At 44.5% G+C, this 19,770-nt stretch overlaps 1 protein-coding gene across 1 annotated transcript in view; it reads right to left on the bottom strand.

Annotated features, from left to right (window-relative positions):
- The window catches only part of LOC133026944 (solute carrier organic anion transporter family member 5A1), a 36,751-nt gene that overhangs the window by 2,569 nt on the left and 14,412 nt on the right, over window positions 1-19,770 (bottom strand). The window contains exons 2-8 of the mRNA XM_061093945.1: window positions 14,812-14,944; window positions 14,508-14,725; window positions 8,541-8,705; window positions 4,861-5,059; window positions 1,554-1,713; window positions 836-1,077; window positions 655-719 (exon numbers count right to left, since the gene is read on the bottom strand). Coding sequence (XP_060949928.1) covers window positions 655-719; window positions 836-1,077; window positions 1,554-1,713; window positions 4,861-5,059; window positions 8,541-8,705; window positions 14,508-14,725; window positions 14,812-14,944 — 1,182 coding nt within the window. The remainder of the gene's footprint in view (window positions 1-654; window positions 720-835; window positions 1,078-1,553; window positions 1,714-4,860; window positions 5,060-8,540; window positions 8,706-14,507; window positions 14,726-14,811; window positions 14,945-19,770) is intronic.

Genomic DNA, 19,770 nt, shown 5'->3' with positions numbered 1-19,770 from the left:
TTCATCAAAATGAACAAAAAACTGAAAAAAATGTCATTCATATTACAGTGCTCAGGATTGAATCAGCTGCTGTAGGTTTATATAATGAGTCAATAACAGCAGATTCAGACAAACTGTTAACAATGTAACAACATAAACACAAACTCCCTCCAGACAAACACACACACACACAAAGGTTTGTCCAGAGCTTTACGGTCACAGTCGCACCAAACAGATGAGAGACATGTCAGGACAGAGCTTTTTAACCCTCGAGCACTTTTCTGCAACATCAACACTAAAGTTCAACGCTGCATTCCTGCTCTCTGTGAAACTGTCGATGTTTCCAAGGACGAGTGAGGGAACGAACGCAGGAGGTAAAACAGAACTAGTCTTATAAACAACTTGGAGAAACTTGGGGAATAGAAGAATCATGAGAAACTGCCACTGTGGGCCAAATCCTTGAGCCGCTCGAGAGGCTATTTAATATACAAATGCAGATTCATTACGTTCACTGAATTACACCCAGTGGGATTTCTGGATAAGCACTAATCTTTAACATCTAATCTTTAGGAACAAGGCTGACTCAACAAAACAAAGGATTTCGAGGGGTTTAATACCGATTGACAAGATTGCAACAAACAGTGGGTGGTTCTTAATGAGTGGAAAGGAACTTACCGAGAGTGCGGAGCAGGACAAACTGCATCCCGAGAGCAAAAGGCCTCTCCTGCTCGTCCACAGACCTGAGGAAAGACAACGGTGATGTCACACGTTAACCAATCTATAAACAGGGGAGAGAAAAGACTTGTGGAAGGATAATTCAAACTTCAGCAGTCAATGGGGTCAGGTGGTCCCTTACCTGAGTGTGACGATGATGGCGGAGGGCTGGGCACAGGCGGTGATGAGCGTGACGATGAAGAGGAAGATGAGGAAAGGGATGAGCGTGTTGCAGGTGCGGTCGCACTTCCCCGACACGGCGTAGCCATTCTCGTTCAGGTAGGTTTTGACGATGACCAGCTGCAGCTGGTTGACCTGCCCGCCGGAGGACGGCGTGATGACCTGCCGGCTCTGCACGCAGCCGCAGTCCGTGTAGTTCCTGATCTGTAGTCACAAACAACACGAGTCAATCTCCACTCACACTCTCTGAAAAGATACGATTATTGTTCTGTGACGCAAACAAACACACAGACACACACACACAGACTGGGTGGCACCGGCCCGGAGTCAGTCATCCGGATGAATAATCTAGACTTTTACTTTCCTGGTGTTGTAATAACTTCCTGTCTGACATTGTTGAGGAGTCGGACACTTCCTGTACTTCCTGTCAGAGCTTCGGGGGGAGGACGTACAACAATGGATCTTTGTGTTTCCTAAATGATTTGTGTGCAAATTCTCCCCGAACCACTTTCACAAGTCATTTATTTTTCTATTGCATCTGATCCATAAATTGATTTGGTCCAATTATTGATTTGACAGGAAAACAAAAGGAGCGAGAAGGTGAATGAGGGTTTCTGTGTGTGTGTGTGTGTGTGTGTGTGTGTGTGTGTGTTTGTGTGTGTGTCTGTGTGTGAACTCACCCCGGTGCTTTCATTGCCCACGGTGCTGCATCCAGCCAGACAGGGGTTGAAGTAGGTGATGCCGTCGGAGCCGCAGACGGGAGCATACTCGTGGATCCTGCAGCCACAGTTCACGTTGCAGCTTCCCGTCAGGTTCCTGTGGGTCATCGTCAGGGTCGGCCTGCACAGACGGAGACAGTTTCAGTTTCTTTCCTGAAAAAGTAAAGCCTCATCAATAGTTCGGCTGATACTTCTGCACCATTGTGACACAACAATTCCCCACATTTGCCTAACACACGGCATCTAGTCCAACAAAGCCAGGTGAAGCGAGAGCGGAGGCCGAAAGCAGCTGACCAATCACAACAGAGTGGCCATATTGGGGGAGAGGGGGCTTTAAAGAGCCAGGAGCTAAAAGCAAGTGTTTCAGACAGAGGCTGAAAAGAGGAGCAGCAGCAGCAGCCAGTGAGAAGAAAGTGATGCTTTCTGAACATTAGCACATTTAAACCTTTACAGGTAAAAACACAAATGAAAACGATGAACCTGAATTTGAGCTTCATCTCTCCTTTAAACATGATTTGTGTCACTTACATGTCGTGTTTTTTAACCAAAGAATCTGCAGCAGAGACCATTCATCTCATTTGTTTGTATTTTTTTCTTAATTCAGCTGAGACACATCATGCTTCTTTATAACTAAATCTATTAGTTAACATTGAAATGAACAGACAGGGTTGTTCTTTTTTAATTTACACTGTGGAGAAGTATTTGCACAGAGATGCTTTGTCAGAGATTGCCAGAGGCAGGACAGTTTCTGTGGGAGCATTTATTAATTTTCTAAACATTAATTTATACGATGTACATCTCCCCCCCCCCAAAGCGTGGCCATGATGTGGTGGAAGCACACCATTTAGTTCCAGTAACATTGAAACCATGTCTGTGGTTTCACAGTTTACACAAAACTTCCAATAAAACCTGAAACTACCTGCTGCAAAGATCAGAACACTTCACTTCCCTGCAAGGCATCACTCCATAAAGTTTTGTTACAGCAGGAGAAAAAGGCCAAGTTAGTCATTAAGAAATATATATACATATATAAAGTGACACTTCACATTAATCTGCTGCACATAATCCTTCGAACTAGTTTTAATCTGGCCCCCCCACTAGTTTGTGTGATGTGTGGTGATAGAAGGACGAGGGGTTGAGGAAGTGACACCTCCAGTGGCTCCACAGCCAGTGTGGGAACAGTCGCTCTAAGCAAAACAGCCCATTAGCTTCAGTCTGCACCAGGAGCAGTGGAGCGAGTCCTGGGTTTGCTCTGGGAAGCTCCCCCCCGACAACACAACAGCCAGGGCTGACGCTGACACACACACACACACACAGACACACACTCAGTGATGGGATCTTTATCTTAGAAAGCTTCTAATTTAATAATGTGTCTGAGGTGATTATTTGTGAGTAGTAACCACGCCCAAGTCTGAAAAACACATCCTGCTAAAATCACTGGACCATCATTTTTCACAAGACCATAAAGAAACAGTCTGCCTTGTTTTGATATTGGTCGTCAGGGGGGAAGCACATTTGGGCTTGTCCTGACATAACAGTGTCACATGCCAGTCTCTCCGTGTGTGTGTGTGTGCGTGTGTGAGCCTGTGTGTGTGTGTGTGTGATCATCAGCCTTGCTGGAGTTGTGGACTCACTGCACTGATTGCACATGTCCTTTTCCAGGCTTAAACCCCGGCCCTCTCTGAACCCTCCAGATGTCCTCGGAGTGCACAGGCTGCGCTGTGTAAAAAAAAACAAAATGCGAAGCCGAGGGAGCGAGCGGCTTAATGCGATTTAGAACTGAACACAATGAACAAGGACAGTATCGGCTGAAAAGACAAATCTATGTTGAAGGTTTTTTCAAGAACAAAGATTATAGTTTGCAAACGGACCAAACAGCTACAAACTTAGTTTTAGCAGCTATTCAATAATGTTTCATAACTTGGTATGACCATGGCACTGAAAGGGTTGAGGAGGCTTTGGTCCGCAGCCTGTCAGCGGGGGAGCGCCACGTCTAGACTGGACTGTGAGTCCAGATGAGTGACACAAAGGGTGGGCTTGGGCTAAACATTCCTCATGTGGGTGCTACCAGCCACTAGTGACCAGTGCGGTTGATAATGAGGAGCCCCCCCCGGGCTCACACGGTCTCGTTGACCCTCCATAAACAGCGGCTCAAACAAAGAATACAGTTATCAGGGGGTCAGCTCCGGGACTTAAAAGGCCACGCTGGCTATTTGGCAAATAATCGCTTTGATTAGCTTTGTTATGTGAAGAGTACATTTCCCAGAGGTTCAGCAGTTTCACCCTCAGGTGTTTCGTCAGATCCCGAGATGAGGTGGACGGTTTACTCAAAGTAAAAAGGTCCATCATCAGGTATTTTTAACACCACCAAGGAGGAGATTGAAGGGATTTCTATTACATTTGTTGGAAGGATGGAACAAGGGCCAAGAACCAACCCATAACATTTCGGGGCAGATCCTGACAGAGGGGCGGATTCAGTACTTCTTTTATCACATTGCAAAAAGGGCGTTTTTTGACATTTTCAACATTTCACAGGGAATTTATGGATTTTGATGAAAAAAATCTAGTGTATTCAGGGGACTGAAATCTATGGGTGTGGGAAATTTGGTGCAGATTGACTGAATCTGAGACTGTGAGACTTTCTCTACTGAGTGTCGTTCTAGTTATACGCCCTACTCAGGACTTATTGCCAACATTGGTTATGATGAGAGCACACTTGGATATGAGAGGATAACATTACAGTCAATGTGTTTGTTATCACATAGCAGTGTCTCATGCATCACCCGGGGTCACTCCACGCCTGCTGCATCCATGTGTCCGTCTGTGGGACTGCGTGTTCCAACAGACGTCCGCTGCAAATTTCTGTCCGCAGGGCTCACACGTCGGACGCTTGATAGCTGCTGATGTGGTGTGAGCAGCGGCTTCAGAAATAGAGGTGGCAGCGTGATTCACCGGAGCCGCGGGAGCAGATGCCAGCGTTGCTAATTAATCACTCGCACTCCCAACACAACGCCACAACGCATGAGGATGATGGGAGCGCCGACAGTCTCCCAGACCCACACCCACCTCCTCTGTGTGTGTGTGTGGGTGTTTCAGACAAACCTTCCGATGCAGAACAAGGTCTTTTTTTAATTAAAATATGACAAAGAGAGACATAGGCGTAACAGTCTCCTTAAATCCAATCAAACTGCACCTAATATCACACAGATATCCGTTCTCTCAATGTGCCTTTATGATCACATGAGTCTATTGGCAGCAGTGTCCTCACCCAGTGGTGTACGGTATGTTGATGCCTCCCAGGTTGATGCTCTCGCAGCCCACGATGAAGAGTGTGGAGAAGCAGAGCAGGGACACGCCGCTGCAGATCATGGCCAGCTTGGCCGACTCTCTGGCTCCGAGCTTCAGCTTCTTGATGATGTAGCCCCCCAGCACGATGCCCACGCCGGCGCTGGGGACGATGATCACACCTGTGACAGGGATCAGAGAGAACAGGTGGGGGTGAGATGGAGGAAACACTTCAGACAGGAATAGAACTGACTCCTGACAGAACGTTAACACTTGATTAATTTATAACTGTAAAAACATGACTGAGAGCAATACGCCTGTGATCTACACTATTTAAAGAGGTGTAGTTACATGAATAATAATGAACGTGTCACGCTTTTGTATAAACGCTTGTCTCGTTGGACATGGACGCGTGAAAAAGACGCATCAATCTCGATAAATAATGTAAACAAAAAAAGGGAAAGAGACACCAGGAAATGGCTTTGCTGCAAGAGTGAGACCAGGCTACGCTGGGGGTCGACCAGTGAGTCACTTCAGGCTGTTGCAGCCCAGCACACGTGCCCTCAGTCAGCTCGAGCTACTCTAATTGACAACATGAAGAAAGGCAAAGCTGGCTGCTGGCAAGCTGAGCCGGTGGGGGGGTGGGAGGGGGTGCGGGTGTCATCGGGCAGGAGTGACGGCTCGGGGAGGCTGCACACGGCGGCCCACGAACCCGGCTCGCGGCACTTACGGCTGGGACACGAGCAAGATGAGGTCAAGTCAGTTGGGGGGGATTTGTCAAAGACAGAGGATGAGATGTGATCCAAGTACACAGAAATGTCATCTGGCTTCTCTCTCTCTGTGTGTGTGTGTGTGTGTGTGTGTGTGTGTGTGTGTGTGTGTGTGTGTGTGTGTGTGTGTGTGTGTGTGTGTGTGTGTGTGTGTGTGTGTGTGTGTGTGTGTGTGTGTGTGTGTGTGTGTGTGTGTGTGTGTGTGTGTGTGTGTGTGTGTGTGTGTGTGTGTGTGTGTGTGTGTGTGTGTGTGTGTGTGTGTGTGTGTGTGTGTGTGGAACATGGAGAGAGGGCAAGGGACAGTGTAGAAAAAGTGTCTCTCAGAATACGCCCAGTGAGAGCATCAGACAGCTGTAGCATGACATTATCCTGTAATGCATGATTTCTCTACTAAAACCTTGTGCTTTCTGAAGGATTAAACATATACACGGCCAAACCCGATATCATATCACAGTGAGATAAGGCCACACACACACACACACACACACGCACTGTTACGTCGTATTAAATGCCACGCGAGTGATTTACATGTTTTATCTGGATTAATAGCTATGCTGTCATTATGAAATGATTTATCTGCTAAGTGTGTGCATGTCAGAGATCCTCTAGGACAAACTTCAGTTCGGCTCACGATTATCAACTGCAGCTTTTGGACAGAAGAGACAGAACAGGACAACAAAGAAATAAGAGAATAGTAATAAGAAAAGAAAGCGCCTTGTTAAAGGGACAGAGGCTGAGATGAGGGAGGCCGGTGGTACGATACAGTGATATTTCTCTAGCAGCATCTAATGAGCACGCAGCGGTGGCAGCTCTTTAACTGAGCATCATACACACTAAACAAGGTGGTCATTTGTGAGGTTCTTATTTATTTTATTCGTGTTTTTATGGTTTCTATTCCCAGTCCGTGTCAGCCAGGAATATTGCTGTTCTCATATTTATAGCTCGTAAAGAACAGAAAGAAAACCAATGCATCGCTTCATGTGCAGCTCAGACCTTCTGTCAAAAAAGACCAGACTGACTGCAAATAAGGGCTCCAGTGCCTATACACTGCATGTATGATATAAGTCTATGTTTGCAGATGTGCATCAATATAAAACCTTTATTTGATAGAATAAGTAATGCATAAAAGATCTACATTCATGTTCATATTTTCTTAATTCATCTTCTATGTATTTGGTTGGATTAGTTTTCTTTGTTATTTTTAATAAGATTTATGGTTAAAAATATTGAACCCTATTTTTTTCTCCAAGGAAAACGAAGATGTCATTGAAACCATAGTGAATGAGATTAGATAGAATGACATTAAATCCAAACTTTATTAAACCGTATTGACCTTATTTGAAAAAAAAACTTTTATTTTGTAGAAGCCAAAGCACTGGTTTTATAAAAACTGTTCCTACGACCATTGGGGGAAAGTCAGAGTTGTTGGGTCCATCTGGACGCTCTGTGCTCTCATCAGCAGGAGGAACCTCTTCCTCTCCCAGCAGCTTAGCATCATTTGGGTAACCATGGCAACCACGCCACCCGTTTGCCCTTACCCTTGTATCCTGGCAACAGGCAGATGAGATGAGGCAATGGCATTGTGTATGTGGGGGTGTGTTTACATACGTGTGTGTAGAAACAACCATATGTTAGCCAGCACTAAGACACACACACACACACACACATTGATATGCTTTCAAAGCTATAATTGAATTTTCAATCAGTCCTTTCTGTAATAATCCTGATGGCAGATTAGTTGTGTATTAGCACCACTGGCTCAGACAAGACTCCGGGATTAAGCTGGTATCTTTGTACACCCTACATATGTGTTGCACACATTCCAGGCAGTGTGTGTGTGTGTGGGGGGGTGTGTGTGTGTGGGTGTGTGTGTGTCCGGCACATGACAGCATCATGATGAATGTGTCTCCTGCAGTCAACAGAGATTTGTGTGTTACAGTCGGGGGATGTAAAGGAAGCTCATCAGTGAGTCAAAGTCTGTGAGACTCCATGACTCACGGCGCTGAATCGATGTGCGCATGAGGACAGCTGATGACAAGTGTGATTTTAAATTGACGGACTAATGGTGCGTCCAGCTCGTGCTGATGTATCTTTTAGAACCCGGTCGAGGAGCAGGTCCCATTGAATGATCGTTAAAAAAAGCAATACATGCATTAAAATAATATTTTTCTACAACTAATACACCCATGTCAATACTTTACATCCAGGCTTTGAATTGATTCTCACAAGATTTATGATATATTAACTGTTTTGAATACGCTGTTAACCAAGGTAACACATTTTAATTTACATTTTGCTGAGAGCTGTTTTCCCTGATTGATTTGACACTTCACACATTCTCAGGGACAATTCAATTAACATATGAGAAGGCAACTAAAAACACCTACTTCCTCCACTAGGTTAGCTCATTTTAAATAATAATTGTTTCCCTAAAGATGATCTAATTTTCTCTGTCCAAAATTAAACTGCTTTTTCACTCTTGGATTGTGCAATTGTTTTTAACATCTTTATTTTAATTCGATTATTATTATTAATAAGTCAGTTTCTGCTAGTTCCTGCTTTTAAAATGGGAGTATTGGCGTCTTTTACACATCTGGTATCATTACATGCAGCTACATGCTATCATCGCGCTCCACTGCATTGTTTTCAACCAACATTTATATTTGACTTCATTGCTCATTGCACGTGTTAAAGAATCGCTCATCATCGGTTCCCACACATCCTTGGTGGCAGCCCACAGGGGACAGAGACGCCACTGACTCACAAGACAATTAAAATATATCCGTGAAGAATTTTAATAACACACACGCACAGCTGTGGAGGCGTGAAGCATTTCACACCCGACCCTTTACAGTTCGTGATGATGCGGTGACGGCGACAGCGGGAGACTTACCGGTGTAGATGCTGGCGTTGGAGGCGGGGATGCCAAACTGAGACTCGATAAACTTTGGAATGAAGGTGATGAAGGCGGTGACGATGGCACACTCTGCAGTGTAGGACAGGCTGACGAACAGGAAGGTCATGTTGCTGAGGATCCTCAGTGCTGCCTTGGGGAGGTCTGGGGGGGGGTACAAGACAGAGCCCCTCATTACAATGCTGCTGTGATTAACACACAGCCAGTCTCTTAATTTGTCAATCACTTCCACACAAACTGAACTCCGTGGAATCATCTTGCCGGAAAATTGTAATTAACCTGTAACCCAAGTAAACTTGTAGAGTAATTACACAGTGAGGTAAAAAATTGAGTAAAGTTAACAGCATCTTTAAATGCCAGTGACGCTCACACATAATTACACGCTCGCATTCAAACATGCACTCAGCCATGTCTCATTACATCTGGATAAATATCCTTGTTTCACACATGAATGCAGACGCAAGCAAACACAAACATGCAGCTGCTCTTCTCTGCAAAACACTTAGATCATTTATGAACACAATCTAAACATTAACAGCGCCTTTTTAATTACTCATCTGTGATTATTCCTGTCAAGCCATTTGCTCCATAGATGCACGATGCAAGTTACATATGTGGATCATGAGGTTTTTGTGCTGCAGGCGTAAAACAAACCATCTCTGCAAATCCAGCCTGAATGCCATCACCCTGGGTTCATCACAACAAGGGCGGACATGCCCTTTACATGGACTTGAGGACGGTGTCCATACGAGTCGGTCGCCATGATGCAGAATGCCCTCTGCTCCTGTCACTCAAAAGTTACGCTGTCAAACTTCGAGTACAATACTGTTACTGGGCAGATTGGTAACATCTTCTTCTGTGACTTCGGCACAGGCTGGAAGAGCATTTGATCGCAGAGATACTGTCGGATGTCACTTCCTCTCGATCGGACGAAAAGCAGTGTAGAATTATTTTCCTTAACAGGCGCTAATTGGGATCAGTATCTCAGGCAGATGTTTGCCGTCATAGCAACATAGCTCTCATTGTCCTCCTGAATCATAACAGCAACCTTGATCCATAAACTCTGTAAAGTGTCAACAAAAGGATATGGCCAATAAATAAATAAATATAATTATGCTTAAAGTTGCGCAAATTAAAAGATTTTTATCCGAGAGTTGCGGTAGAAATTCACAGCATATGACTATGGTTTGAAAAGCACCTGCTCACGTCTCCACTTTCCCATAGCTTCTACCATACAGATATCTGTAACGTAATTTCGTCAGTTCAGAGCTGTAATTCAAGATATGTGTAATTACATTTACACTCGGTAGAACGAAATTAGATATTTCCAATTAATCTCTCATCTAAATTAAATTCAAGTTATCAGTAACTGGGGATAGATATGTCCAATTAAAGGATCACAATTCCAGTTTGACATATCTATGTATATTAATATTAAGATATCTTTGTCATTCAAGTTAAGACTTAATATCTTGAACTGATATTATTATATAAATAAAATGAAAAAATATGATTTAAAAAAATCGAATCTAATAAAAAAGGCCTTTGCAATTTGACCTTGTGTCCATGGACGAACCCGAGAACTTGTCAAAGTGATACGGCAAACTTGTAAAAAATGCACGTCTGCATGTTTATATCAGAATGCCAAACTTCTTATCCTTTCTGTAAACTATCATCTCATTGGGCTCTGAGGCTTGTGCGTTTTGAAGAATTGTATTCTGTATATTTTGTGCCTCGCCTGAGAAAAGTTCTCCCTCTGACGTCCTTGCCAGAGGAACAAGGTTGCAGAAAACACTGTTCTCCGGTCGCTGGTGCATGAAACCTCCTGCATCTCAACAAGGCTGAGGTATAGGATTTCAGGAACAGTGTGACAGAATGGGGATCTCTGCAGTCCACAGGGACCTCAGCTTCAAGCCGCTGCTTTACATGAGGAGGAGGGGAGCTCATGTAGTTCTGCCCTGATTACTATGGGATGTCCTGAGGAAGATCCAGGGCATGCTGCAGGGACGTCATCTGCAACTAGCCCTGAGCTGGAGTCAGCTGCAGGTGTAGGAGATGTTTGGTTTGTTCCGTTTCCCTGTTTACATCCAGGACCATAACACTGATGCCAAAAAAGGTATTGGAGTGAAAAATCGAATTATTCATATAATACTTAAAAAAAAACACGGTTTAAATGATTCATAATTTCAGAAGAAAGAACTCAGAAGCCAGGAGAGGTCCCTTGATCAAAAAATATTATATAATAATTATTACTCAAAGAAGCAAGGTCACTTGTGTAGCCGCGCAGCTGCTTTATTAAAATTAATCTCAACTATGGCGTCAGAGAAACTTTGTGTTGACTTCCCTTGACCTCGACTGTCTGTGGGAGGAAAGATGGAGGACGGCGACAAAAAGAGGAGTTTTACAGACTTTCTGGGGGAAATGTTAGTCAAATTTTTTATATTTTATCGTTAACGTCTCACTCTTTTGTTCCTTATCAGCAGCCCGTTCTCTCTCACTGTTAATCTGTGTGGCTCCACACACACAATAAAACATTCAACATTTGGCCTCGACCATTTATCTCCGCACAAAGTTGGAATTCTCTGTAAAGAATTGTCGCATGTGCGTGTGAGTGAGTGCCAGGGCAGATATTATTACAGCCATGATGGCATCATGGGAGCTTTGTTTGGCCACAAAGCCGAGAAAGGACAAAAGAAAAAGGCAGGAAGTGGATCATTATCGCCTTTTATTGGGGAGGTTATTAATAAGCTGGCCGGTCTAACTGACTGGCACGCTGCCTTGACTTGGGGATAGTCGTCTCAACTCAGCTAATCCTGTTGTAGGTGTGGAAATGTTAGCATCTGTCAGTGTTATCCCAGATCAAAAAGGTAGGGACAGAATAGCGATGCTAATTATTTCATTCTGGGGGACTTGGGCTGTAATCTTGTCGGGGGGGGGGGGGGGGGGGACAGATGGCGAGGTCCTGTCCACGTCGACAGCAGCTGCTCTCTATCAGACGGACCACTGGCTCGCAGTAGTTGCCACACTTGCCATTTTATTAGTGAGAATTTATTTTATGACTGAGTTGAATTGTTTCAACCATCTGCTCTCCTTTAGTGGCGACGGGTCGTAATACACATCATACGAGTGCTGCTTCGACCCACGACGCTGGAACAGGGTGCGCTGAGAGTTTTTATGAATCTGTGATTAGAATCAATAAAGAGAAAAAGAAGAAACCACTTCCAGCAAATTAACTGTTTATGTACCAGCTTCTCAATAAAAGTTTTGCCTGATGATTATGTAGTGTAACTTAACTCTACTAGTGATGAACTGCTACGTATTGTGATCAGTTCATTCTGTGTGTGTCACTGCAGGGAACAAACTGGAATCACGTTTAGGGATTGTAACCTATTGATTGTTATGATAGATGACAGATTTGCTGACAGTGACTGAGATTGATTAAGAAACTATATTAAATGGACCGGTCACATCATGACTGATCGTCAATCTGCCATGTTTGGTATCAGCATTGATCCTAATCTATCGCAGCAGATCGGTGCATCCCAGAGCCCATCGGCTATCGCCTGGTGATGAATGAGCCTCTGGGGTCAACAACCAATATTTGGGGATTCCCATCTTCCAATTGTTTACAGTCAGACTAGCAACGTGAAACAAGGAGGAGAATGGACTTGGAGATGAGAGATAACATCTACAAATTACATTTCTGTGGGAGTTTTAGGTCCAGATGACATTAAGGCTCATATCTTATTAACAGTTATCTACATATGTTGCATACATAATTAAAAAAAAAACTGATAGCTGAAGCATTTCGATCAATTTGTCCCTCCTCTTTGATCTCCACTCAGCACAGCAATCAGCTATTATAAATATGACTGTGATAAACAGTAGGTGGCTGCAGTTATTAATCTATACCAGCCTAAATTCAATAAATACAAAGTTCAAGAAATGCTGATCTTTGCTTTCACGCCGCAGCTGCCCAAGGTCTGGGACATTCCATAATCAGTGCATCCCTCTGATGTGTAGGCAAATCTTTTCAGTGGTTGCTTGCATTCTGAAGGTCAACAAAACCAACATGCTTGCTGAAAACCGCCTCTTTCAGTGCAGCGTATCTTTCACAAAAAGTGCTGAATTAGTGCTGTAAACACACAAACCTCGATAGAAGGACATGCACAGCACTAACACACATTACAGATTCTAACGCTGAAGTGCCTGCGTCCGCAAAATTGTCCGTAGGTTGCACAATAGCCTAAAACATCCTGTTGGGACGAGTCGAACCGCAGGAGAGATTGCAGCAGAGACTGAAAAGGTTTTAATGCATATAGAGTTTATCGGTTTTCCTCTCTATGAGACTAAATCCTGTCTGCATTGATGTGGGATACACACACAAGCATGAATTTATGATTTTGCACTGATTTAAATATATGTCGGAATTCCTAATTGTTATTTTTCCCTGTGACGATGAGTGCGAGCGCAAACACGCATGCCACCGGTTTTCGCTCTGCTGCTCGGTCGGTCTGCTCCGGTGCGTGGAAACGTGCCTGAACTCCCCCGAGAGCTCATTTAAGAGAGCGAGAGAGATAGCTGTCTGCCGGAGAGAGAGAAAAAACGAGACGAGAGATAACTGGGAAACACTGGAGCAGGCTCATCAGCTCATCCAGCGGGCTCTCCCACAGAAACTAGGGGATTCCTGGCGTATCTGGCTCAGAGATGACATTAAAGAATGTATCGATGCGCAGAGGAGCATAAGTACAAGCAGTTACTTTATCAAACACCATCTCCAACTTTCATGATTTTTTTCTATATTTTCTCAAGCTGAAGGAGGCACGTTCAGTGTCAAGGTGCAATATATTTCCATATCTAAGGATGACACTTCTCCACTTCCCACCTTTGAACAAACATGAAGCTAAAGTATTGCAGGAAATGGAGCCACAATCTTGCACTTCTTATGTTATTTGGAACCAGAGTGTGCACAGTAGTGATGATATGTGGTATCACAGAATCAAGGTCCCACAGAAACACATGTCAACCAATCTCAAGTCTAATTTCAACTGTCAATCTTGACGTTTCAATTTGATTTTAAAGCATCAAATAACTAATAGCCTATGGTCCAGACTTATATGACATTCATAATGCAGCCTCAAAAGGAATCCAATAAAAGGTACTTAGGAAGGAATTACTGTCATTTAATCATTTTTAGTATATGAGATCTTGAGTTATGACCAACAGCGTGTGAGGTTACAGTAATCTTGACCTTTGACCACCAGATTCTAACGCAGCCATCCTTAAGCCCAAGTGCCAGATGCACTGAAATACCTACATGGGATTCCTGATATATTTCATTCACAAGAATGGGGTAGAGCAGAGGTCACAGTGACCGTGACCATTGATATGTAACCACGAAAATCGAATCACCTCATCTTCCACCTTTTTACCAAACAGGAAGACATGCCCTCCCCCCTGCGTTCTGTAGTTATCGTCTTCACAGGAATGAGACAGATGGACGACTGAAACACAGAATTCCTCTGGGCATTGCTATCCAAGTGTGGAGGCATGAAAACATTCTGTCCTTTACTTAAAAGCAAGGTTGCGTAGCCAAAAACACCAAGTCTTTAACTGACAGCATTATGAATGACCTTTGGCTTTGTTAGCTATTCATTCAGTCAGGTAAATAGAAGCCACTGGGCAGTAAACCTGTCCATGTTTACAGTGAATTACTTGCTTCATTAGGAAACTGTGTGGACAACCGCCTCCATCATCAATCAATAACACCTTTAACAGCAGATCTCGATGGAGCTTCCAAGTTGAGATAAGGTGACTAATCCCAGCCATTGATTGGATTATGGGCCATTTGTACATCAATATTTCTCAGTTCCTTTATGTAAGGAACTTGTAAACACCCAGGAGTCCACATGTGGAGGAGAAAGGCGGATTTAATCTCTTCCTCACCTTTGATGTCCTTTCCAAAGCCCATGGAGGAGGTGACTTTCTGGCCTTTGGTGCTGGACTTCTCCTTCATCATCTCATCGTCGCTGGACTCGTCACCGGGCGAGCTGATCTTTTTCTTCTTCCTCTTTTTGTGGCGAGGAGGCAGCTTTTTGGGGAAGGCAAACATGGGGAAGATGACCAGCAGCATGGCAACGGAACACAGGAGAAATCCACTCCACCTGAAAGGAAGCAGCAGTAAATAGGTTGTGAGGCAAATAGAGACACGAGCAAACACGCGGTCATACAGATGCACGTTCATAATTACCAGTTGCCAACAAAGCGAGGGTCACTCTGGTCGATGTTCACGACAGTTGTGGGGTCGACGTAGTAGCCGATGAGGACGCCACCCAGCAGGTAGCCAGCTGCGGGTCCCAGGGCGCCCATCACATACATGATGGCTAAAAAACAAAAGAACAAAACACAATGAGGAACTTCGATCAATAACCTGCAAGTTTTTCCACTTGCTTCCACATGCTCCTAGCAATGCACTGTTAAAATCAGACCTGCGGAAACTGTTGTCCACCACATTCAGAGTACCTGCTCTGAGATCAGCGGGAGCCCCGAGGTCATTACCCAAAGCTTTTGAAGAATCTCTAACAACCGACCCGAAAGCTCCTGAGGTCTCACTTTGACCTGAGGGCACCCCCGCAGCTCACCCGCACCGGCCGACCACAGAGCGAGTGGGAGGCGAACCATTAACCCGCGGGGTCTCTCAGATCGCCACCGGGGAGAGCCAATCACACTCCGTCATTTTGCCACAGGAAGGGAAAAACTCATTAAAGTTAGATAACCTCACTTGGACGAGTGGAAAAACCTCCTGCGGACATCCAGCGGAGACGTGAGACAAAGCCATTTACTGGCTGTAATCAGGGGGCAAACTTTCTATAATTACACCTGGAACATGGCCGCGAGCCGTGAAGGCTGCGGGTGCATGCGTGACCGTGGAGAGGGATCGGCTCTTTATGTTGCGGGTGGTCGTGTGTGCGTCTACGCATCGAGAGAGAATGTAGTTCTTCTCAGTTTTACTGGGAAACAAAGCTACGAACCACATGCTACAGTCTCTCTCTCACAATCACACAAAACAAAATGTCCTTGTTCTTCTACATGTCCGTTTTAAATGCCAAATTGTCGGATGCTGGCAGCAGTGTGTGCACACGTGTTTGTAACGGCCTGTGTCTGTCAGCAGAGACGTCAGGTGGGTGTAGAGTAGACAAACACTCAAAATGTTGAATCTCTCTCTTACATCCAGACAATTTTTCTCTGCCAGATTACATAACTAATGCACACGGACAAGCTAGTTCTTTCCCAGAATGGAAGCTCCAAAGCGGTTTTCCTCTCAGTCTGTTTCACCAAATGTCTCGGCTGCCACGCCAGCATTTGCATTCCACACAGTTTCATCCCAAGTGGCTTGTGTCTTTTGCTCCACTCATATTTTCATCCCAGCACTTACCGACACAGAGCACCAAGATGCTCACAGTCAGATTCCAACAATATCGCAGAGTCCAAGTCCTTAATTAAATCACGGCTTCCTTGAACACAACTACTGGGGGAAAAGAATAAAAGGCCCTTCAGCTAATCCTCTTATCAGCCTAATGCAGTAACACAATCACACATGAAGTCGAAATGCAACGGACAAGGCTCCAAAGTGTGTGCCTGTGCTTAAGGAGATATGGTAGGAGACAATATATATATATTTGAAAACAGTATAAGAATGTATATAATATGTGTTTGTCTGAGCCTGAGGGACTTTGGCAGTGTTTCATTCCCATAGATCAACATGACTCACTTCTCCAAGCACCTGAGGAAAGTTTCTATCCCTCTTTCACTTCTTCTTGGTCTCCTTGTCCCGCCTATCATATTTCATCTTTTTAAACTCTTTCATTTGACTCATTTCTCATATCCTGCTGGCTGGCTGGGGGGGTGGGGGGATCAATTCACTGCAGCAGCCAAACCGTTACACAATGTAACAGGATATTACCACCCAGAGACAATAAACAATTAATTCTGGTTGGCAGGGATTGAAAAAAGTCTTTATCTCCATCTTTAAATTAAAACCGTCTTTAAAGAACCTAATCTCGTGAACAATACCTTTGTGGTACAATTTTCCCTCGTCTATAAAGCACAGAGCATAGTCTGCAATATAATGATGCTGACTAGACCCTTGATGACAGAGATTAAATATGAGTTTCAACATTTGCTATAAATTGCTTTACAGATCCCATGGATTTCAGTTTCAAATCTCCTGCCTCATAATGAAGCCTTGGAGTTTGATTCTTGCGAATGTAAACATGGGCAACTATAAAGATTATCCTGTTGTTTTCAGCTGGTTGATGAAGAAAACATGAATGGACTCGAGCAAAGTGAGTAAAATAAATTGTGCAAGTCAGCAGGATTTCATGCCTGACGGAATCCTTCTCGTCATCCAACCCTGCTGTGTGCTGGCCCTTCCTGTGTCCGGAATCTAACCCCCAATCATTTAAACACTCGACTTGAGCCAGATCGATGCAACCAGCCATTCAGTCACCGTGTGAAAGCTTGATCACAGCAAGTATGGTCATTTTTCTGCCCTCCAATCTCCATCCTCACCTCCCTCGGGCACCCGGGGGGGGACAACAATGTTTTATCCCTCTCAGGTGATTATGTCAGCATCTCTCTTGCCACTCCATCCATCACGTTAACAGCATTCGGCCCGACTGGAGGACGAGGGGGTCATAAACCGAGTCTGACTTGTTGCCCTTACCCTGCCCGCTTGGCACCAAGCCGAGCTGGTTTTGGATGGGACAGGATGAAGGGGATTGGTGAGCAGCGGCCGGGCTGAAGGGCGGCCAGGGCCGAGCCATGGGATTGAGCAACGTGCTGGCACAGCAGTAATGCTCCATCACACACAAACACACATGCTGCGGTGAAAGACGTCATTGAATGCCAATGAAGAACATGGAGCGCCACCAGCTCACTTTACTCAATTACGCAATAGACCTTCAGCAGCAGCACGTGAAGGACAATACGTTACAGGCTTCATATAATTTTCTACACGTGCAGAGGAAATGGATTAGCAGCACTCCATAGCAGTTATTGGCTTTTCATGCTTATGTTATATGAAGTCAGCACTTAAACGTTAAGTGTGGCCCTTCAGCCTTACGTTCAATATGTTGTGGTGATTTTGTGCTGACTTTGCTCAACACATTGGTATGCATGAAAAGACGCGAACTGGGGGACGAAGTCACAAAGCATTTGATTTAACACGTTACAAACAGGATCCAATATCAGCAACGGCATATTGACGAGGTTTGAGAAAATGTTTATAGTGCAAAAACACGACAGGAACTGAAAAGAACTCATCAAAACGCAACATTGCATCAGTTACAACTCGTTGGCTTTAGCAGCTCTCAGCATCACAAATACACACATGAGCACGTACATGAATGCACGTGGAAACGTGACAGAAGTGGTGCAAGGGCATCAAGGCAATGAGTGAAGGAGGGATGGGGTTAGACATTTTATCGTGCGTCATTGACCCCAATTTAATGTTTCAGCGACAGCGTTTATGATGGATGGACGCAGCCATGTCAGACAACAGCAGGAGAGATTTATTATACAATAATCTGGAAAGAGAAAGGCAATAAAAGTAAAAACTGATAAACTGAGATGAAAGTGGCTGGGAGAGAAAGTGGAGACGGATGACGTAGGAAGAAACAATAACATCTATGAGAGGGGGAGTGGCAGCGAGGAGGAGGGACGGAGGATAAAGAAACGGAGGTCAAGAAAGGGAGAGGGGTTCGGGACGCAGTCTGTGGTGACTGATCCTGATGGGAGTGATAAAGCTGGCTCAGCTACATCCCGCTCATATCTAACCTTCAGGCACCAGCGCTGCTCTGTTGTCTCCACTCTGCCTCCTCCACACTGTCGCCAGGAGCTGTGCTGCTCCTGACTCTGTATTCATGAGCTGCACTGACTCATTCACAGCTTGTAGGAATGAATGAAGCAGAGAGAGGAGCTTGGCAGTAAAGAGCAGGAGGCATGAATCAGAAGTGTGGTTACAAGAAGGTAAACGCTGCTAAGAAAGTGGCTGCTGATGCTTCTGAATGGAGTTCACATCAGTGCAAAGGCAATTTCAGAGCCAATCAGCTACTGTTTGATGACCAATTAACCTCTGCAGGCAACGCCCAATATTAGAAATCGACACAACAACAAAACACGACTAGTAACAATTTTTGTGGGTGTTTTTGGTCTGGTCGACATTTTGTCTGGTCTATATTAGGGCTCTACGTCACTTCTGCTTTATAGTTGACAATATTCCATACAGATGTTTTTTTAATCCTTAAAATTACTGTATTTATTTTGATGTAGTAAAAGAAAAAACCTCTGCACTAAATGCCAGGAATGGTTGGAATCTACAGTACCCAGATGTTTCCACAGCTGCCTTGACTGTGAACGGAATTCCAGGCATAACAATAAAATGGCCACCCCCCCTTTCCCATCCCCCAACCCCTGCTGACCTTCGGTTCTCCTCACCCCTGAGAGCAGCAGAGGATGAAGGAGGAAGGCGGAACTGGACCTGATGAGAGAGCACATTGCCCCTAATCAAGCGGCTCCTCGGTGGTCAAGCTAATTACCGAAGATTAATGATTGCATGTTTAATCGCGTGGACAAAATAAAAAAAGGAGAGGACTTTCGCTGCCTCGTCAAGACACTGCAGCGTTAAAAAGTTGAGATTTACAATTCCCACAATCGAACAACCGTGAGTATAAGACTGTTCTTTAGTTATATCTGCAATCTTTATTTGCAAAATGACAGCGGCAAGAGTCAAAAATAGGCATCGGGAGGTGATAAGTAACATGCATAACTTAAGTGTATAAGGATAATAACACTTACAGTAAGTGTAAGGAAGACAAACTAACACATGCAGTGTTAAAACAAGAAAAATATGTTCAGTGTGAGAATATGTCCCAAAAGCACAAGGAAACATGGTTGGAGAACAGCAAGCAGCAGCACAGTGGAAGGCAAATACTTCATGGCTTTGATTTCAGTCTCTTGACGGCAACTGCACAATGATCAGTCGCTACTCGGATGGAGAAGCTATGAACAGAGTCATCAAGCCTTCATTGCCTCCATGACACGCGTCATAGCATCTCACCGGGAAATTAGTGTTTCCGCCCCGGTGTCAGGTTGTCGATCACAGCTTGATCCAAAAAGAAAATACCCGTGACTACTGCACTCATTCAAC

This window comes from Limanda limanda, chromosome 20 (assembly GCF_963576545.1).
Source record: "Limanda limanda chromosome 20, fLimLim1.1, whole genome shotgun sequence".
Taxonomy (NCBI): Eukaryota; Metazoa; Chordata; class Actinopteri; order Pleuronectiformes; family Pleuronectidae; genus Limanda; species Limanda limanda.
Note: the sequence above shows the minus strand (reverse complement) of the source record. Positions and strands in the feature narration are given on the sequence as shown.